General features: G+C 33.5%; 2 protein-coding genes across 3 annotated transcripts in view; both read left to right on the top strand.

Moving 5' to 3' along the window:
* On the top strand, window positions 1–13,901 carry LOC125670403 (E3 ubiquitin-protein ligase RNF185-like). The gene is made up of 5 exons (XM_048905542.2): window positions 1–274; window positions 399–530; window positions 4,542–4,596; window positions 5,058–5,175; window positions 12,401–13,901. Exons 1-5 carry the CDS (start codon window positions 123–125, stop codon window positions 12,496–12,498), a joined length of 555 nt encoding a protein of 184 aa, XP_048761499.1. The 5' UTR covers window positions 1–122; the 3' UTR covers window positions 12,499–13,901.
* A 1,682-nt stretch (window positions 13,902–15,583) lies between these two features.
* Window positions 15,584–22,978, top strand: part of LOC125670410 (uncharacterized) — a 30,777-nt gene continuing 23,382 nt past the window's right edge. Inside the window, exons 1-7 of one of the 2 annotated variants that reach the window (XM_048905565.2) lie at window positions 15,632–15,770; window positions 15,875–15,895; window positions 18,094–18,144; window positions 19,438–19,637; window positions 20,049–20,095; window positions 21,611–21,789; window positions 21,947–22,063. In XM_048905565.2, coding sequence (XP_048761522.2) covers window positions 19,495–19,637; window positions 20,049–20,095; window positions 21,611–21,789; window positions 21,947–22,063 — 486 coding nt within the window. In that variant the 5' untranslated portion in view covers window positions 15,632–15,770; window positions 15,875–15,895; window positions 18,094–18,144; window positions 19,438–19,494. Of the gene's footprint in view, window positions 15,771–15,874; window positions 15,896–18,093; window positions 18,145–19,437; window positions 19,638–20,048; window positions 20,096–21,610; window positions 21,790–21,946; window positions 22,064–22,978 lie in introns of both variants that reach the window. The other variant, XM_048905554.2, reaches the window with a different exon arrangement.

Genomic DNA, 22,978 nt, shown 5'->3' with positions numbered 1-22,978 from the left:
TTTTGACAGACCGTTACAACTTACGGTTATTGCGTGATAAGATTTTGTGATGTAGAAAAAAGGTGCAGGAATTGGAGGAGTCAGGGTTGTGATTAGTTGATTGGGGACTCAAATATTGAAATATGAATGCGTCAGAATCTTCTCAGGACGAGGGATCTGGAGGGGCTACAGGGGTTTCGGAGGAGGCGGAGGATGGGAGAGCTTTTTTTGAGTGCAATATTTGTCTTGATACAGCAAAAGATGCCGTTGTTAGCATGTGTGGACATTTGTTTTGGTAAATATGATTCACGCTGGTTTACATCTCTGTATCTCTGACTATGAAGTGTATGATTTATGCTAGAATCTGAGAAATGTGTTTCTGTGTGATGTTGGGCTTATTAAAAAAATCTATTATCTAGTTGGCCATGTCTACACCAGTGGCTGGAGACCAGACCACACAGACAAACATGCCCTGTATGTAAAGCAGGTATCAGTAAAGACAAAGTAATCCCTATATATGGCAGAGGAGCCACAAACCAAAAGGACCCTAGGTGAGAAAATAGTAAAATGTCTGTTAACTTTATATATGCAATGTTATAGCACAGGAGTTAAAGGACACATCTCGTGTTTTCAAAGTATACAGAATTATAATGCATTTTGTCTAACTTTTGCTTATAGAAATTAATTGTAATAGTTCGTTTGCTGAAGTAATGCGATAATTAGCCACAATACGGACTTGAATCTAAGCCCCCGATTTCAAAAAGCCTAGTTAATTAGATAGGTAGTCACGTGGTACAGTGACATCATATGCGACCTTCGTTGATCAACTTGTTGTAAAAGTAGTGTTAGATATTTTTAAAAACTCGGGTTTTAGGGGCCTAATTTATTTACCATGGATAACATTTATTTCGATGTTGACAAATTTCCCGAGTCTTATATCTTTTAGCGACCAGTGCATGCAAATAGCAACCCAAATATAGCGAGGAAAGCGAGTATGAAATCTGCCTGCGAGTAAATAATGTTTACATGGGATCACTGTCTAAACACTATTTGGTAATGCCATTTCTGTAAACAACTGTAATTAGCGTTGTTGCTTTGCTAAAATAAACAGTGCAATTATTATCAAATTTATTTTTGGAGAAGTTAGATAGGCCTAAATTATATGATATGATTATGTATCATTGACAACTAGGCCTACTGTCACGGGTGCATTTCGAAAAAAAAAAAAATAATAATAATAAAAATGATCAAACTTTTATTAATCTTTTTTTTTTTTATCTACACGTTGTTACTTAGGAAGTGGGAGCGTGGCGTGATGTTGTTGTTACACGTACGCGTTTTTAAAAAAATCAAAGTATTATAATTCCATTCAAAGTTGGGAAATATATTTTATTATTTATAATTGAAAGTTAAATTATCCTTTATCTTTAATTTTTTTTTAAACTACCAGTTGGTAGACACTGCTAGCAAAGTTCTGCCTATATGTTGTTACAAGGTGAAGGTCAGTTGGTGCGAGTGTGTATTGAATTTGAGAGCAGAACGGAAAGCATACGCCGTAGGCCTATATGTAACAATGCGTAGCTTCGATAGAACTATGTTCTCGCAGTTTATCTACGTCTTTGTCCAAGTGCTTGTTTGAAAAGGTACAGGGACAAATTCTACTGGGTTTTTGTTATGGCAAAGTCGTTGTGCCGATAAAAAAATATTCACGTCTTGTCCCTCATACCTTCCTTCGAAAATTGAAAAAAACACAGTCCAAATCCTCTCTACTGACAACAAATACACCCTTAAACGGCACAAAACACCCTAATGCAGTGTTATATACAAGCTTTTAATGTGATAATTGTTTGTTTGTCAATTAAATCTAATCTGTTTATGAAATGGCTAATAACTGTTTTCAAATCTTCTCGCTCGAGGTCGCATATGACGTTACAGATAATGGCGCGTAAAATATCGAAGAAAATATGCATATCGCAAGATTTGAATTTCATCGCTTTCAAACTCGAAAATTACGCAAACTGTTTCATTTAAAACACATGTAAAGTAGCTTTAGGCATGAAATAAATTAATTTTGCTTAAAAAATTAAAAAGTTTAGAAACATGCGATTTGTCCTTTAACAGTTTTATCTGTAAAGGTCTACAATGTAAACAACAACCACTGAGTTTCGTGAGTGTAGTGAAATGGCACAACATCACACGAAGCAAATGGTGAGTGATTCTTTTCAAGATGTTGTTTATGTTGGATTTTAGGATCAATTACGGCAATTAAAGGGTGGTTGTTCCAGGAACCAAGTGGGATACATCAACTGTCATATAATTATACCGCGTGCTGTTGTGTTTTTGACTAATTAAAGCACCCGAGCAGATTTTGCCGAAATCCCGTTATATTCCTTTCGTTCACTACTCTCAGTGGTTGTTGTTTACATTATAGACCTTTACAGATAAAATTGCTGACTCCTGTGCCTAGTTGTACCATATAACTGGGGGATGGGAGTGCTTATGCAATTGCAGATTATTGCAGCTTTTGATATGTATATATGGTGGGACCGAGCAAAGTATGAAATGGTCATTGATGTGTCCCACATGATAATAATTCAGTAAAGTACGATAAATTAGAAATAGAAATGTTTTCACTTGAAAATATATTATTTATGAAATTCCTCTGGTGCTAAATGTGCATAAACACCCAAATAATGAAGGGAGTATACATTGATGGCTACATAGTAATCACCATTGGGTCCAGTATAGACTGTGACCTTCTTTGGTAATTATTTACATGCAGCTGGGTGGAATGATGAGATTAACTGCGGTCTTTAGGGTTATATCTCTATTGTGGAATGATGAGATTAACTGCGGTCTTTAGGGTTATATCTCTATTGTGGAATGATGAGATTAACTGCGGCCTTTAGGGTTATATCTCTATTGTGGTGATGTAATTAAAGGTTATTGCTGTAGGAATTGCTGACCCTGCTTAAATAAAATGAATCTCCATCCACTAAATCAGATGAACTTGAGAACAAACTACTATGGCAAACTTTTAAACAAAAACCTTTCTAAACCGCTTGGGGCATGAAAATAGAAATACTTGTCCTCTATAGAAATTTTCCCTTCTAACAATTATGTGACCAGACCAGAGTAATCTATGAATAGTAACAATTATGTGACCAGACTAGAGTAATCTATGAATAGTAACAATTATGTGACCAGACTAGAGTAATCTATGAATAGTAACAATTATCCTAAAGATTAAAAACCTGTTTTGCATGGTTAAATAATAGCAGTAAAATTTAATAAGTAATGGTAATGATATTTTAATAAGTATTGGTTTTGGGATTTACATAAAAAGAATACAGGTCCAGTTTTGAAATGTTTCGACTGAAATTATCAGAAATATGTACTAGGGGGCTATACCTGGCAAAAAACTAAAAAGTGAATAACGATTCCAAGCAAAAACTACAAAGCTAACAGACCAGCACGTGGCTGCACGTAAGTTTAATGCTAAATGGAAAGAGGGGAGATCTTGGCTGACATTCGCGGAGAAAAATGTAATCCTTCATGTATTCGCCAGTTTCACGATAAGAGCTCTTCTCTGTAAAAGATACATTTAGGAAGACGATAAAATGTATTAAAAGTGGCTTCTCTTTAAATATGTAAATGTAGGAAATACAAAATACAATCTAAAGAAATGTTCTATTAAAGTGGAAATATAAAAACGATGTCATATTAGTAGTGTTGAAAAATCGGGAAAATTTCATAATCGATAATCGGTCATGATTGGAAGAACTGTTTCGATCAATGATCGATATAATCGGTATTTACATGTAGTTATTATTGTTTATTATTTTTGGAGTTATTTCTATTTAGTTTTATGGATATGTGCAGTATACACACTAGCTGGTGTCACTGAATTTCAGTTTTCAATGTGGAGTCCACTCTGACTCTCCCCCACACATGTCTCGATATAAAAGCGGGAGTAACAGTCAGATGAATCTCGGATTAGATATTACTTAGTGTACAAGCGACAATCGATTGTGAAAAATAGAATCGATAATCAGAATCAAAGAGCCAAAAACGGTTGACAATCAATTGTCGGCGACAATCGTTTCATCACTACATATTAGCAAGTAATATCCTGGATATGATACCTACGATCAACAAAATAACATGAATAAGTTTCTCATACACAGTTTTATCACCCAAATTCAACTGATACACAACTAAGTAAGTGATAAGTATTCAGGTAGTAAATTAGATACATGGAATTCTTTAGGAATATATCAGATACATTTTAAGCTCTATTTATTTGATACTTTACATGAAGCTTTGTTACTAAATAGGAAGAACGCTATTGATTTTGGGATCAAAAGGTTAAAAGTTAAGATCACTACTGGACTTCTGAATCAGTAGAAAAAGTCTGTGACACTCATTGCGAGGGGATATATGCCTCACCTTGCAGAGCTCTGACGTCTATTTAGTTTTATCTTTAAGTTAACAGATATTGATATTCATGAACAAAATAATTATGGATTAGAGATATCAAAACCTTTGCTGTCTTTTTGTAGAGAAAAATTGCCACCCAGGCCTCAAGGTCAGAGGTCAGAACCTGAGAACAATAGGGTAAGTTGCAGCACTATGTTGAGAGTCAAATTAATTGTGGCACCTTGAAAGGATATAGTAATTAACACCTGTTAATATTGTACAACAGAAATACTACCTTTATGGAGATGTTTGGATATTTGGTTTATAGATGAAGCATTGCAGATGAGCATGTCGGTTTAGCTCTAATTGATTTTATGTTTTTCTGGATATTAATAACTGTCTTTGACCTTGACCTTTGACATGAACCAGGAAAAGATAATGTGTAATGGTTTAAAATTTGAATTTCAAATTGCACAATTTAAAAATCAAGCCCATCAAGGTCATATTTCAATGTCAATTTAGGAATAAACCATGTTTATAGTTTTTCTTACTACTCATCTCTCATGATAAAAGGGAGACAATCTCATTACCATAGTAAAGTTTAGTTCATTGAAACAGTTTCTCCTCCCTGTTGATTTGAATTTGATATCCACTAACAGGGTTTCCCAGGCTTTGCATTTGGGGACGGTGGCTTTCAGATGTCCTTCGGAATTGGAGCTTTTCCCTTTGGTATTTTTGCATCAACACTAAACTTCAATGATGGGAGGCCTGGTCCAGGTATTGTATTTTGTAAAACTATAAATAGATTGACACAAATTTTTTTAAAAAAGCTATCAAAACAGTTAAAGATGTGACCATTATCATATAATATTCTGTAAATTCCTAAATATATGTAAGGAGTATATTATTACATAACTTTGCAAGAAGCACCATTTGCGAAATAAAATTCCTTGCTTTTAATTCTTATATTCCTGAAGTATATACAGTGAAACTTCTCCAAACCGGCCCCTCAGAAAACCGGTTCTCCCTGAATATCGGCCGATTTTCAAAGTCCCGGCAGAAACCTTAACATTTCCTTACAAAGAAAGTCTCACAAAACCGGCCACTCCTGAAAACCGGACATCAGCCACTTTTTAAAGTACAATTGTTAACAAACATTTGTAATTTACCCTTATTGTATTGTTTATTGGCTTTAAGCCTTACGGCTCATCAGCATAATACATATTCAATTACAAAGTATAAACAAAAAAAGATGTATACAGTATGAAAAGTGGAGTGGATATTAGAGGATGGACATACATGAAGAGAGTTATAAGACAAGTTTACATAAAAAAGAAACCAACAAAAACCAGCATATACATTAGACGATAGTTTGGCTAGATTGTAAGAGTAAAGCACCTTTTAAAAATTTACCCAGATTACAGAGTTGTTTTCTATTATGAATTGACATCAATTGTACCAGTTTAAACATAGAAGCATGCGACCAATAATATTTTTTTTATATATGCAGATCTGAGGTTTTTGTACAAAGGACATATTAAAATAAAATGATATTCGTCCTCAACTTCGTTCAAATTACAAAATTCACACAATCGATCTTGTCTTGCTGTGCCATTATATCTACCTTGTTCAATTCTAAGCTGGTGAGCAGACAATCTAAATTTTGCTAAAAGATTAATAAGATTTTCCGGAATAGATTTTGTCAAGTAAAATTGAATGGTAACATTATCAATAAGGTGTCTATACAGAATACATTTGGGTGAATTATCAAAAAATTCATCTCGTGACTGCATGAAGTTGTCAGTTAAATGCTGTTTGAGACATTCTAGAAATAAAACTTCATTATTAACATAGTGGTTAAACCATACATCACCAAATCCTTTCGATAATAATAAATGCTTAACTTGGCAGCGCCAATTACAGTTCTTGTGATTGCAAATCAACATGTCATCATATATAGATTGAAGGATACAATTGTCGGTTTTGATAACTTTCAACCAATATTTGATAATTTTTATCATACGTAAATTATACATTGGCACACGACCAAGTTCCCCGTAAACCATATAATTTGGAGTGCACTTCTTTACATGTAAAATTCGCTTACAAAAGTCCACATGTACCTTTTCAACATCGTTACCTGGGTTAAAACCCCAAATTTCACTACCATAATTCAAAACACTTGAAACATAAGTATCAAATACATGAAGTTTTGTTACAATATTCAGTGACAGATTATCACAAATTCGAAGAATATGGTACATACATTTTCTACCCTGCTCGGCGATAATACACTGAGACTTTAAAAATTTACCATTAAAATTTAAAGTAAGACCAAGATAATTAAAGCTGTCAACAACTTCTAGTTCGCTACCATTGTAAAACCATTTGCTGGCGGCATTTATTTTCCCTCCGTTACGAAAGACAAGAACTTTTGTTTTTTGAATGTTAACTTTTAGGTCCCATTCGTTACAATAAACTGATAATGTATTTAACATGTTTTGTAATCCTGTGGCTGATTCAGAAAAAAGTACAGTATCATCAGCGTACATTAACAAAAACAGTGATATATCTTTAAAGTCAATTCCATCATATAAGCTATTAATAAATGCATTCGCAAAATCATTCACATAGAGAGAGAACAAAAAGGGGGACAACCCCTCACCTTGCATTAATCCGTTTTTACATGAGAAGAAGTTCGATAATTCGGATTGAAATCTAACACAGGATTTTAAGTTACTATATAGTGATTTGATGATTGTAAGTAATTTACCAGTGATGCCATGGCGTGATAATTTAAAAAATAACTTGTTTCGGTTGACATTATCGAAAGCCTTTTGATAATCAACAAAACAGCAAAATAACTTATTTTTGCGTGATAACGTTCTACTAATGACACTTTGTAATGCAAATATAGCGTCTGTAGTGCCAAAACCTGGTTTGAAACCAAACTGAGCATCTGACACAGAATTATTCCCGTAAGACCATTTTAACAACCTATCATTTAAAACAGAAGTAAATATTTTTGCCAAACAACTCACCAGAGTTATGCCTCTATAGCTATTAGTGTCGTTAGCATTTCCTTTCTTAAAAGATGGGAAAATAATTCCCTCAGACCAACATGTTGGAAATGTGCCACGATTAAAGATAATATTGAATAGATGTGACAACAATGGAGTAAAAATAACTCGAAATTTACAAAAGTATTCATTTAACAGGTTATCAATGCCCGGTGATTTAGCAGCTTTCGTTTTCTTTAATACATTACAAACTTCATCACATGATATTGGAACATCTAGCTCCTCGAAAATGCAACTTTGAGCTCGTTCCACATCTGTATTATTGTTATCTCCATCATTGTTACAGACAGACTTGAAATGCTCAAAAAAATTATTCAAAGACAACTCTGTAGGTGGAGACCGTGAATTCTTCTTAAACGCTTTGTAAAATTGCCTAGGATTATTCCTACGTAACAGACTAAGTCGGTTCCCCTCTGATCTTAAATACTTACGTCTGACCTGTCGTTCATAACGTTTGTATTCACCTTTAGCTTCAACCAAATTACATCTGTTTTCCGGGCTACGCTCAGAATTAAAGATGTACATAAAATGACGATAAGTGTTGTACAAGTGCTTACATTTTTCGTCAAACCAAGGTTTATCCTTGCTGGTAGAACTTTTCTTATTTGGTGAATTTTTTTTACAACATGTTACATTTCTAGAACAAGGTTGAAAAACATCATTTAATATAAAATTAAACTGCTCAATACCACGATCCAGTGTTAGGGTAGATGATTGTATTAAGTCGGTAATATTATACAGATCACTGACTTTGTCATTGAGGTCACGTTCCATTTGTTCCACGTGCTCGTTGTCCCATCTGAACTTCCGTGTCGTATTTGGACCACTCGTGATTACATCACTATTATTGGAAAAGCTAGCATTCATACATTTCAAAATAAATTCTACTGGTGCGTGATCTGACCATTCGTTAAACTCACAGACGTTAAGCTTAGTGACATTGTTAAAGTATGCATCTTCTACTAAAATGTAATCTATAACACTTGTACCCAAGTGATTGTAAAAAGTTAACTGACCATTTTGATCACCTGGTGTTCTACCATTACAAAGTCTTAAACCAGTAGATTTACATAATTCTAAAAGCTTTCTACCAAACCTATTAACTATCATATCTTCTGATACTCGATGTGGCATGACCGAATCGGTGTTATAATCAAAAACATTTGACAACATATCATGAATAGGTATAGCAAGAGAGTCTTCTACAATATAATCAGGTAAATTACCAACTCTACTGTTTAAGTCACCGGCAACAACAACAGCGCCGTTCTGTGTAAAAATTGACATATCATTTAAGATGCAATCAAATAAATCGCAATTATACTTTGTGTAGTAAACGTTATGATCATGAGGTATATACGCAAAACAGATATAAATATCGGGATGATCTCTTTGTTCTACTCTTAACCATATGAGTGTGTCTTCAACACATTTAACAATTGATACAAACTTACGAAGTGTTTTTCTGTATAACAGCACAAGGCCACCGCCTTTACCCTTCAGTCTAGGAAAACATTTGTATTCAAATTCGTCGTTTAACCAATCGCACTTTAGAGCTGTTCCAGGTTGAATCCAGCATTCTGATAAAAATATTACATCGTAGTCAGATATGACTGTGCAAAAGTCACTGTCACTTATCTTTTGCTCTAAATTTCTGTTTACATTCCATGCGACTATACGCAATGAATGTCCGACCCCCGCAATTTCCTATCTCATCGGTTCCTGGATCCGTGGGTTGGTAGGTGGTTTGTATGGGACGCCATCAATGTACAGTTTATTGTACACTAAACGTGTCCTGTGTCCTTGTCGTTGTTTCTCCTTCGCAATGTGAATTAGTTGTCATCTTTGTTCGTTGATTTCTGGTGGAAATTGTTCATTTATATAAAAGTTTGTACCTTTCAGTTCTCTGGATCTGAATTTGACGTCTTGCCTTTGTTTAAAGTTGTTAAACTTCGCCACTATTGCTCTGGGTTTGTTACGACCCGTCATTTTGTGTACTCTGTCAAACTTAATGCTGCTCACATCAGCCGTATCCATTTTCAGTTCTTTTTCTAGAAATTCTCGTAAAATGTTCTCAGTCACATTAGGGGTTCCGTCGAATCTCTCAGGAATATTTGAAAAGATTAAATTGTCCCTCCTAGAGCGCGCTTTTACGTCAATGATTTCCCATTTCAGTGCTTGATTTTCTGACTCTAGGTGTGCTATTCGGTCGTCCATTTCGTTGCATTGGTACTCTACTCCATCTGTCCTTTCACTGAGCGTTGTAATCATGTCCTTTGTTTGTTGAAGACTTGAGTTTATACTGGATTTTATGTTGGATAGTTCCGATTCAAAATTTGAGATAGTTGTCACTTGTGCCGATGCTCGCTACTTTAGTTTCAACACTTTCAAGTTTTTCGAGTTTTTTGTACACACCGTTTACTTTGGACTCCAACGTACGGAAAGCGTTGACAAGTTCCTTAGCCCATGGTGGACATGTATCATTTGTTTGCGATTGCACCAGAGAGACATTTTGTTGATCCTGCGATGCTGCGGTTGGTAACGGTGTAGAAGTAATATTTTCTCGATTGTTTGTATCGATAATTGGTGTAGCTGCCAACGTTGAACTTCCATAGAGCACATCGTTCACTTCACTGAGAACACTACTCACAGCCAAGGTACTACTGTCACTATTGTCCGAACTGCTAAGACTTTGACTTTCTTTTTTGCGTTTTTTATCCTGATTCTCACGACGAGATTTCCCCATTTGTATCTATAATCGCTTCAATTATAAAGAGCTAACATACACAAAACGTATGTTGCAAGATAATTTGACCTTACACTTATAAAATCCCCCAAAATCAGGAGCCCCCAAAAACACGTCCACACACCTTGAAATCTAATCACTACTGACTAGGTGGGAAATTATCAACTGGAGGTGTGAAAAACACAAGTGGCCTCTATAAGTTCTATAGTTTACCTGTGCTTTCCAGGGTGTTAATTGGTGCTTGGCTAATCGAAGTGACCCTTCAAATTTCTGTAGGAAATGTTATAAACAGATATGCATATATTGAATGAATACAATCAATAGGGATTCAATAAGCCATATTGTTGCACCATGGATATAAGTGATAGTTAATAAACAACAAACCCATGCCTGTTAATGATAATTTTCAATAGATGAATGATTTTTATGGGGGTTTCCATAGACTTAAAATTCCTAAGAAACATCAAAATTAAAATTATATATTTACTACTGTACTTTTCAAAAACGTCAAAACAAATTTGTTAACGATATAAGCAATGGACGTAAACAGAGATTTTATAGGTAAGAGGAATTCCAATAATAGGCCTCTGTGTTTTCTTTATGTATCCTGTTATAAATTTTTAGTTAAAATTAGATGATTGCAGCAAGGCTATGTCTTGTAATAATTACCTGTAGGTACACTCGGTCTAGTTTGATCTCCACCGATAATTGATCATAGATCCCCATATCAAAGTGAGCAGTACCTACTCTGTGTATTAATTGCAGCAATCAAATGGCTATGTGTTTTGTTTTGTTTATTCAATTCAATTCTTTATTGGCACTAAAGCACATTATATAAGAATGTGTTGTTAGCCATACATAGATACACATATATATTGATACGTTACAAAATATCAAACTGTTGAAAACTTATTTCTAACATTAAAACAGTCTCTGATGTATAGACAGGTTTGTTTTGTAGATACAAGGTTATGTGGATTTAGTAAACAAAATAAGGTATTAATATCTTGTAGTTTTGAATGCATTTTTCTAATATGTTCATACACAGGACAATCAAGTAAAAAATGTTTTTCATCTTCAACAATAGTTTGACAATGAAAACAAAATCTATTTTCTCTAGGAATGACAGGATTACAATATCGACCTGTTTCTACATACAACTTATGTGCACTTATTCTTAATTTGGTAAGATAAGAAACTAAATTCTTAGGAAGTGGAAGACATAAATATGGTTGGACTTCTAGTTTCATAACATCATGGTTGAATAATGTACTATAAAATGAGAGCTTACCACTTTGAGTGTTGTTAATATGTTGAAGTTCAGAAAAGAATTCATTTTCAAAGAATTTTTTAAGTTTAGGAATAAACATTTTACATTCAGTGTCAACGTTAACATTTAACATCTTTTGTATTGATTTTATACAAGTTTACCAGCATTTTTTATTTTCACTAGCCAAGTGTACATCTTCCAAGTAAGCATTCCTTAGTAAAACATTGTGATTATCATTAGATTTTGCTAAATTTTCCAATCTAGAATAGTATTTAATAGCAAGCTGGTATATTTTGGCATGAGGGAGAACACCTAATTCCATTTTTGTTGCCAAGTTTGATGCTTTATTAAAACATAAGCCGAAATTCTACATAAATGCTGCTAGTCTACAGATTTCTAAACAATTATCAAATGCAGTTTTATTTAAACGGAATGTTTTCCATTATTTATGCATGTCAATGTAAAAATGTTTATTCATGTTTAATTAGTTTTAGTGCCATAAATTGAAAATAAACATGTTAGTAAATTATTATGTTTTATTTCCAATAGTGATATAATAGTCCTTGAACACCATATTATATGGTTTGTGGTATGTAAATGAAATATCTAATAAAAATTGAGCTGAAATGTCTCTAAATGCTAAATTCTCGGTATACCAGCCACCCCTCTAAACCGGCCATTTTTTTTGGTCCGACAGCTGGCCGGTTTAGAGAAGTTTCACTGTATACTTATATTTGCAAAAGGTTTTGATTAAAAGTTCACTTGCAAAGCCATGTTGTTGTGGTTTGATGTTTACAAACAATCATTGAGAAATGATGGTAGTAATTGTGATATATATATATATATATATATATATATATATAATGTATATTCATGTAATACATGAACAGATTGTTTTTTTTCCAGCCCAGCCAGGCACAGCCCACCATACAGAGGAACAGTTCCTGTCCAAAGTTTTCCTGTGGGTGGCTGTTTTGTTTATATTCTGGCTGTTGATTGCTTAACATTGTTATACTGTTTAGAAGTTATCCTACCGTCATGGGGATTTTAAATTTAGATCTATTGTGGAGAGAGAGAGAGAGAGAGAGAGAGAGAGAGAGAGAGAGAGATGAAACATTTACCATATTAAATGTAATATGAAAGATACAAAATTGCTTTAATATACCATGTAACAGAACTCTGGTGTATTTTGATTAGTTGAGTATCAAGTTTCGTTGATGATTGTGTTCATTTTCGGTATCAAATTCAAAATTGTCACATGGTATTTTTTTCTACTAACAGAGATGGGAATATGATACATGTGAATGATACAGGACTTCTGGCCATAATTACTGTGCAGTGATACATTTTGTTGAAATTTGTGAAAGCTTTCATAGAAACATAAAAGTGGTTTTATAGCCAGCTTGTGTTGGAATTGATATATAATCAGTATATGTTGTCATTTAATTATTTATCAGAGTTTATTATCACATAGAATCAAGGTTGCAGGGCATGTAAAAACTTGCTTTTGTGTGCATTATACTCATGAAAGGTATGGAATTGCTGTACGATAGAAATTGCTACTTTTTAGGATTTGAATCTTATAATTGTCACAGATATGGAAAATCCCTATCCATTTCTGGGTTCAAAAGGTCATAGGTCAAGTGATAGACAGTGCCAGAATTCCAGAATAAAGGAGGTTCGTGGATGACGGCTGTATTTCATGTTACCAGTCATAAATGATGCATATTGCCTGGGCACATTCCATTTTGCAGTGCCGTTGTTAATGCATTGTGTGCATAATGATAAATCTGTCGTAGTTTCTTGCTTGAAGATCAGAATTTATTCTGTTGTGAAATTTTGATAAATGTTGATATTTTGCACCCAAAAATGGTACATATGATTGTGTTCTTGTATCTGTTTTTCACAACAGATAATTATTAGATATATATGATATAGAAGCCTGCATTTATCGACATTAAATGCTTATTTGTGATTATGGAGTCTGATGAATTTTGATGTCAGATCATATGTATGGTGTCGTTGGTGATCTATTAACTTAATTAGTGGATATTCTTGATAGTACTGTACACACAAGGATATTACTTTTATTTATGATTTTAGTATGGTAGCTTTAACTCTGACTAGAGTCTTCAATCTAAAGCTTCCTTATCTATTCCATACAGCCAGGCGTCACTACATCAGAAGTAAGTTAAACGCTGATCTTCAATCTTAAACAAATGATTTGACAGTTGTAGGATTCAGTATGTGAAATGTTCATATGTAAAAATACAGCAAAGTTTCATATAATAAGCAATCTAATGAAAATTAGCTTGGTAGTGGATTCAAAACAGCAAATTTTAATTAGATTGTTATGGTAAACAGATTGTTAAAAAAATGATTTTAAAATAAAGCATTATTAATAAAATTTTCTTGTTTGATTTTTATTTTCTTATTATATATTATGATATGTATCAGTATAGAATTTTTAGCGAGGATTTAATTTTGGCATTATTAGCGATGTGCAGTGTTGATATCGCTATTTAAAGTTGAATATCGCTAATATTTATTCCTTGTCGGAGGTAATAGCAATCGATATATATCTTTATTGAAATTCTGAAGTCGCTGAAATTAGCTATCGCTAAATATATATACCCATAATTTATGGACATCTCGCTGAAAATACCACTTATACAGTACCTCAATATGATTTGTTTGTGAAAACTTTTATTGTGTTGTCTGATTGGTTTAAACAGTTATGTACAAATTAAGGAAGATTAAAACTTCATGTTTCCCTCAAACCGTATTTGTCCCATTGGGAACCTTGTGCATTTTCCATAAATTTGATGTCAATGTAAACGTAGTTTATTCTGACGTTACAATAAGTCCTAGTCATTTCAATTTAAGTAGTGAATTTTCATAGTTCATAAATCACAAAAGGAATTTGTGTATATGCACATTTCTGATACAGATTTAAATCGCCTGATTTTGATTGATACAAAGACCATGTAAGTAATCGGCATTCAAGGAGAATGAAAACAAGAAATGCTTATCATCTCGCATCATTTCGTTGCTTGTTCCTTTTAATGCATTGACTGCATGATGTTACCATTAGGGCAATCTTACCTACATTCAATTGTATGATTGAGCAGTAATAACCCCTATTTCAAATGCAATTTTTAGTAAGTCTTGCTGTTGGGTATAGTTACCAATTTATTTTATGAATGTTCAAGAGAAATGAAGATCTATATATTCACCCAAGAAAAATCATGTTGCCCGCGGGAAATATGATTGTTATTGGGTGAATAAATCGCGATCTTCACATTTCCCTCAGTATCGTGCAATACGTATAGTAAGTAAAATATTGCATTCACTATGAATAAAAGAAAAATTACAATATTGAGAATCCAGAATATGATGATTATCGATGTGCCAAGTAGGTGCTTCGAGGTGGGTGTCTCTCATCACAGTTGCTGTGTTCTAATTTCGTGTTACAGAAATATATACAGATGTATGTGAAGGGCAATGAGATGATGTCCCAGAATCAGACTGTCTAGACAAACTTGATGTTGTGTCCAGGTAGATGACTTGACCATAGGCGCTCCCCAGCTTAATTGTTAAAAAAAATATATATCTACTATACTATAAACATAACTGTTAAAAAAAATATATATCTACTATACTATAAACATAACTGTTAAAAAAAATATATATCTACTATACTATAAACATAACTGTTGAAAAAAATATATATCTACTATACTATAAACATAACTGTTGAAAAAAATATATATCTACTATACTATAAACATAACTTATTTATGTTTATAGTATAGTAGATATATATTTTTATGTTTATAGTATAGTAGATATATATTTTTATGTTTATAGTATAGGAGATATATATTTTTTTTAACAATTAAGCTGGGGAGCGCCTATGGACTTGACAGCTTTATCCTCAGAGTTTACTATTTTATAAAGTTATAAGCGTGTCATGCTAAAACCCATTAGAACATTCCTTTGTGTTTGATGTTTTAAATTTTTTTATTTATTATATGTATGCGTGTGAGACCGGAATAATGGATTCTAGACCTTTCCAATTCTAAATTTCTACATTCCGGAAGTGTCATTTTTGTTTACATGAGAGACGTATTCATTGAAATGTACTGTAGAAACTAAGAAAGAATATGAACACAGCCCGGGGCTTCTGACGAATGATTTAAACAATTTCTTACTCGCATAATAGCTAATTCAACATTGTTTTATAATGTCAAGACAGCCAACATCGCAATCTCAGGTGGGTCGTAATGAGTGCGGTGTTTAACTATTTCGAATTTTCTCTTAAAATCTGTGAGACGGCAAACCGAAATTCGTAAAGTATGAAATAACTATTACCTTTAGATTAGATGATACAGGCGAAAGGTAAAACGGATTGATGTAATTGCTTATTATGTAATAATATAATTATACGTTTACTAAGCAGGTACTGTTAGTGTTAATATAATGTTTGGCTTCACATTTTAATCACGGATCTCGGGAACAAGCATGCTTGGTTTCCCTATTTGAAAATAAATATTCTGCTTGAATAATTTTGATGTGAAAAAGTGTGACTTATACAAAACAAAAACCAGTCCAAAGTTATATTCCATCATGACAATGGCCATGAGATCTATCTCATGTTGAAAGGGAAAGCCCATCTTTTTGAATGTTGTCCTTTGTAGGTTTCGATTTATATCCTTGGTAATTTTCTTTTTTGAATATATTTTTAACATGAATTAAAATGTGAGCTAGGCTGCCCATAAATTCAGCTTTACTCATAAATTAATTACAACAGTAATCTCTGATAATGGGTGATTAAAAGAAGGGAAAGTAAGTTTTTCACCTATTGTAGGAGCCAAGGTACATAATTCATTTTGGAAAATTGTTGATATTAAGGGGTTACTCGATCTACAGCATCATAATCGCTGACTTCCTTTCAAACCATAAATGAAAATATAAATCAGCAATATATTTCTTTTCCTTTCGGATTTCATTGCTTAGCTACATGTGTAGCTCAGTGGGTTAATTAGCACGTCAACTGCTGCAGAACTTTGCATCGCAGGTTCAAGTCCAGCAGGGGTTTTAACTTTTTTTCCAGATTACTTTATACTGAAACTGCACATTTCTTGACTAACTAATTAAGTGAATTGAAAAGTTTTCAATTTCAAATTATTGTTGTATGTATCCTCCATTTTTCATCCATATCAATTTTCTCTGGTGTTACATTCCTCCTTTGAAATGATTAAAACCATGGGGAAAAAATCTCAAAATATATGGGATATTATACATGTATTCACAAATTAAGATGGCGAGCACCTATATGTTTGACCCCATGCTTTCGGCTATCTTGTTCATATCACATTATATAACAGTATAGGTATTTGTCGATGAAACCTATAAAATGGCACATGAATATTTTTTGTTTGCATATGATATTGTATAACAAATAGAGTTTTGAAATACTTTATATTTCATAATTTGAATGCATTTACGTTTTTAGTCTATGAAATGCACATATTATTTCAATTATACCACAAAATACAAATATGATATGACAATATAAAATATTCCACAGAATACATATTATGTAAATCATATTAGGTACATGTGCTATAGAATAAATTACATTCCTGGACACCAATTTTTGTGATTTGCCAAGATTTTACATTTGTACGCCTTGATATAATTTTGTGGATAAATACATGCAGTTTGTGTTCATTGAGGCATTTAATTTGTAGAGCACAGCTAAGGTTACGATTTACCACAAAAATGACACCCCACCCACCCCCCACTTCATGAAATATAATAATTCCAGTGCACATGCTTTGTCATGTAAAGTAGCATTGTAAGATGTGTCTATTATGCATACAGAAAATATTTGATAATTATAGAGGAAGAAAAATGAAGAAGTCATTAAAATGTTTAGTTTCCTACAACCCATATTTTTGTTTCCTACAACCCATATTTATTATTTTTGATTATAGATTAAAAATTTGTTGTGGAATTAATATCCTTTCTTCACAGTGTCTCATATAAACTGACTGGTACTAATTTATTATAGTACAAACTACATAACTTAGGGATTTAATTTTGTTTGTAACACACAAATTGATTGGCTGCGAAACATGCTTAATTAAATTTCAACAACATAACTTGCTACCTATGACATAATTTTGATGTCATTTAATGCTTGGCATTTTTGTTTGATATTCTGAAAACATACTTAAAAGTGAATTTATGAAGACATATATATATGTGTGTGTGTGTGTGTGTGTCTATATATATATATATATATATATATATATATATTGTTTACAACTCCAGTGTGTTCATGAGGAAATGCCTTTCATTACAATTTGTAAAGATATCAAAGGCAAAAACATTGGGAATTAATGTAAATATTCATTAGCTAAATATGCACCCATGGTCATATTACATCCCAATATAGCACACTTTGGTTTATTTCTACATTAATTAATGTTTAAGGTATGCACTATTACAATTGCTGATTACAATTTGAATAGTCAGATATACTGTATGTTCCATGCGTCATTGGATAATGTATTTACTTGATTTTTAAGAGAGGAAGCCAAAGAAGCAATGCTCCATCCAGAGCTCAATCTGAGGGGAGGGTAAGTAGGACTTTCTACATCTAAAAATGGAACATAGTCCCAGAGGAGGGTAAGTATAGGAATGTCTACATCTAAAAATAGAACATAGTTCCCAGAGGAGGGTAAGTAGGACTGTCTACATCTAAAAATAGACCACAGTCCCAGGGGAGAGTAAGTAGGACTGTCTACATCTAAAAATAGACCACAGTCCCAGGGGAGGGTAAGTAGGACTGTCTACATCTAAAAATAGACCACAGTCCCAGGAGAGGGTAAGTAGGAATGTCTACATCTAAAAATAGAACACAGTTCCAGGGGTCCTCATGGTCAGACTCTGTATGAATGTAAAAATAAAACACCTCATAGTCCCAGAGATAAATAATGATAATGATATCCTACAGCATTACACAATGAGTTATACAAACTAGTGAGTGTGGTCACGACTGGGAGATTGAAATATCTAATGATGTGTGCAGTAGCATAAAAAATCTGTCACATCCAATTTTTCATTTAAATGTCGCAGGGTCGCTGTTTTGTTGCAAACAACACAAAACTGGGTCGGTCTCAGACAATTATTTTATTTCAATAGAAGGGAAAAAAAACCTGGAAAAAATATGAAAACATACTCACAAACATGCACACAAGATAATAGACATACATAAAACAGAAGACGTAAACTAAAAGACATTTTAACATTTACGATAAACGAATCAATATTAATACGACTGCCAGTATAATTACATATATTTAACAAGTAAATGAATTACAAGATAAATGTAAATCTTACCAGGCATCCAGTATTATAAATGAAAAATATTTAAGTTACATCGAGTGAATCGATATTTTACCAAAAACTGTCCAATATAACCGTATTGGCACAAGGCTTAGAGTGGGGATTTTGGCGGGGTTTCTAACTTTATATAGTGCACAGGTTAGTAACACGTGCATAATTAATTAGTATTCGGTAAAATCCATTGGTCCGCAGTATTATGAACTCAGACCACTGGTCAGTCAAACGTAAAGTTGAACTAAAAATAGAAATAATTACCACCTGTACAATACAAAACGTTCACACTGACTCTCGCATACTTGAAAAACCAGTTTGTATTCAATTGGCTATGCGCGCCAATATGAATACTGATATAATCATAGCGCATAAATATATTTTAAATAAATTGCAACTGTGACATAAATTTTCAATGACTTAAATCTTTTTAGTAAGTTACAAGTAAATTTAGGGACTTGAGGATTGATGAGGGTTTCTAGAATTAAGGTATTGGTGCCAGATAACACATAACACTGCAATCTGAATTTTAGGAGGCCCCGATAGACAGGAGAAGTTACATTCCTCCAGATGGATATGACACAGAAGCCATGAAACAATTCAGGACGTACCTCACGGAGACGGGGGTGGAGGAGACATTCCAGAAGCTGGTCAAAATGTTACTTAATCGGCCCACCCTTCCCTACAACCCCTACCCGGGCTTCGTTCTTCGATTCCGACAGTATGCAGAAAAGTGAGTCAAACCAGACCAATTTTATCATTGGAAAATTCTGTCATTGAGATTTTTTGAGTTAAAAACAGTTGTAGATAAATAAGATTTTAATGAATTTTGCAAATCAGATCACAATATTCACTTAACACACTTCATGAAAAGTTTGCTGGCATGAAGCATTGCTGTTCATGCCCTCATGTATTTTCAAAAATGAAATTTATTTTTTTTGTATTTATATTTTACTTTCCATTCTTTAGAATAGTCATACTCTATTTATCAAAATTCATATGCACACTGTTCACATTCATGAGGAAATGGCTATCATTTCAATTGGTAAAGATATCGAAGGTAAAAACATAGGAAATATAGATTATTGTTGATTGTTTGCACAATTCAAAAGAATTTGATTTCATTAAATGTTTCATGATGCAGATTTCACATGGAGCAAGAAACCATTGGAAAGATACAGCAGTCTTTACGTAAGTTTCATGATTATTGACAATGTATAACAATGGTAACATATACACGTAATATACAGGTATTGTTGTTTACATGTAATATACAGGTATTGTTGTTTACACATAATATATGAGTATTGTTGTTTACACGTAATATATGAGTATTGTTGTTTACACGTAATATATGAGTATTGTTGTTTACACGTAATATACAGGTATTGTTGTTTACACGTAATATACAGGTATTGTTGTTTACACGTAATATACAAGTATTGTTGTTTACACGTAATATACGGGTATTGTTGTTTACACGTAATATACAGGTATTGTTGTTTACACGTAATATACAGGTATTGTTGTTTACACGTAATATACACATTATGTTGAGGTGTTATATATACACATTATGTTGAGGTGTTATATTTACACATTATGTTGAGGTGTTATATACACACATTATGTTGAGGTGTTATATATACACATTATGTTGAGGTGTTATATATACACATTATGTTGAGGTGTGATATATACACATTATGTTGAGGTGTTATATTTACACATATTGCTGTACCTTTATAACAATGAACCATAACAGTTAATTTTAAATAACGTTTTACTCATGAATAGAATTAGGCAGCAGGAACAATGTGCAATTCAGCCTTCTCTCTAAATCATGAAAGTTTACTTCAACACACAAGTGTTTTAACATTTCATAAGTTTGTTCTTGTAGAGGACTCTGGTAGAGATAGAATATTCAGTTTGATAGAAACATTGATGAATGGCTATTCTTATAATACTAATTAGGGCCTGATGTAAGGGGGGGGGGGGGGGGGTAACGTAAGTTTCCTTGGGAAGATTTCCATAAATTTTATACATAATATTTGGATTAGACAGAGGAAGATCCCTTTATCAGCTTCGTCATTACAGAGTTATGGGACTTTTAATGTTAATTATAAAAAATGGTGGCTGTCAGCCAGGTTCAATTGTCAGTGGCCAGACAGTTGGTAGCTAGAGCACCTGACTAGAGATTCAGGGGCCCAGGTTTGAATCCTGGTCTGGTCTGTTGCATTTCCCCCATTCCTATTACAAAATGATTGTGTGCCTCCTATGGCATACAATAACTTGAGATTACTTGAGAAGATTTTCATAGAATTTAAAGGTGATTGGAAGAGGATGACTTTAGACTGTTATAGAGTTATAGCATTTAATTTTTTTATATTAAGATACTAACTGATTGCGAGGCCCTTTTGGACTGGTCAGTTTTCTAGTTTAGACATGTGCATGCCTTTCTGACTGGTCAGTTTTCTAGTTTAGACATGTGCATGCCTTTTTGACAGGTCAGTTTTCTAGTTTAGACATGTGCATGCCTTTCTGACTGGTCAGTTTTCTAGTTTAGACATGTGCATGCCTTTCTGACTCGCCAGTTTTCTAGTTTAGACATGTGCATGCCTTTCTGACTCATCGGTTTTCTAGTTTAGACATGTGCATGCCTTTCTGACTTGTCAGTTTTCTAGTTTAGACATGTGCTTTCGACAGGAAATGCCCTGCAGGAGACGTACTTGCCTAACTTGTTCTGTGTGAAGGGACACGACACAGTGTGGGGTTTGTCTAGTATCCTGCGGGCTGTCGATCCGTCCTCCCTGGAAAAGTATCGCTGGCTGATGGACGACCTCACCCCCCACCCCGAGGACATCATATCTACTCAGGACTACTCTGTAAGTCAACACCACAGGGAGATATCCTAGATTGTGATTTCCTTCGAATTTTACAAGAAAAAACCCAAAACAAAATGTACATTTCTATTACTGTACATACATGTATCAGAAAAAGAAGTATGGAATTATTTCATTCTGTAGAAATTCTCCATTGCAGAATCAAGTGATGCTAGCTTTAGTTGGTCCAGTGGTGTTTGATGGGACATTTTATCCATACGTCCACAGCATCAAGATCCGAATAGAGCATCTTATCACTGGTCCGGATGTCAAGGAGGTCAGAGTGGTGTTATGTAATAGAGAATTGTTCTATAATCTAAATTGAGACAGATATACTGTGTACCAGGCAAGTTTCACCTTATGTTACTTTCAGTTAAATACATTAAAGGATTATTTTTCTGACATCTATCGTGCTCATAAAGCGGAACAGTTTGTAATAGATAATTGTCCTATAATCTAGATAATTGAGACATATATGCTATATACCTTATGTTACTTTTAGTCAAATACATGTACATAATTTAAATGATTATTTTTCTGACATCAATCATGCTCATAAAGCGGAACAGTTTGCAGACAAATTCAGTAACTTAAAGTTGTGATAAATTGTCTACACAAATCTTTGTGTCATTTGTACATGTACAATAGATTTTAAAAAAAAACAAAAAACCCATCATGTAATGCTGATCTATACATTTTCTCATGCAGAATGCATTAATAATTTATAATTTACAGCACACTGTGTACCAGAATGTGAGATTGACAGAATAGCAACTGATGCAGCTGGTTCTGTCTTGTCAATACTGGTTCTATAACTCAAACAGCTTTTGAGCTTTTCTCTCTTTGCTGTATTATATGTCCCCATTTTTTGAGACAGGATTGGTTGGGGGTGGGGGGGAGACTTAATTACTTTTGGTTTTATTGTGGACAATGCTTGACTATGAAATGGGTAAAATTAAAGAACAAGGTACGATTGTATACATAAAAAGGCTCAAACATTTTCTCTATAAAATGTGTCTGGAATTAACCTTAATCAGTGTTTTAAAAAAGTAAAATATATGCCAGGTATTACTATGTCAACAAAATCAGAATGATATCGCTAATTGGATAGCATTATGACGTCACAAATAAGACATTTCCCGCCTTTTTTAGCTCACCTGAGCTGAAAGCTCAAGTGAGCTTTTCTGATCAC

The sequence above is a fragment of the Ostrea edulis genome, chromosome 1 (assembly GCF_947568905.1).
Source record: "Ostrea edulis chromosome 1, xbOstEdul1.1, whole genome shotgun sequence".
NCBI lineage: Eukaryota > Metazoa > Mollusca > Bivalvia > Ostreida > Ostreidae > Ostrea > Ostrea edulis.
Note: the sequence above shows the minus strand (reverse complement) of the source record. Positions and strands in the feature narration are given on the sequence as shown.

Excerpts from the sequence above, each read along its gene's own strand:
- LOC125670403 (XM_048905542.2), top strand. The coding sequence starts at position 123 with ATGAATGCGTCAGAATCTTCTCAGGACGAGGGATCTGGAGGGGCTACA. Across the intron at positions 531-4,541 it reads ACAAACCAAAAGGACCCTAG|AGAAAAATTGCCACCCAGGC; the intron begins GTGAGAAAATAG and ends GTCTTTTTGTAG. Across the intron at positions 5,176-12,400 it reads TGATGGGAGGCCTGGTCCAG|CCCAGCCAGGCACAGCCCAC; the intron begins GTATTGTATTTT and ends TTTTTTTTCCAG.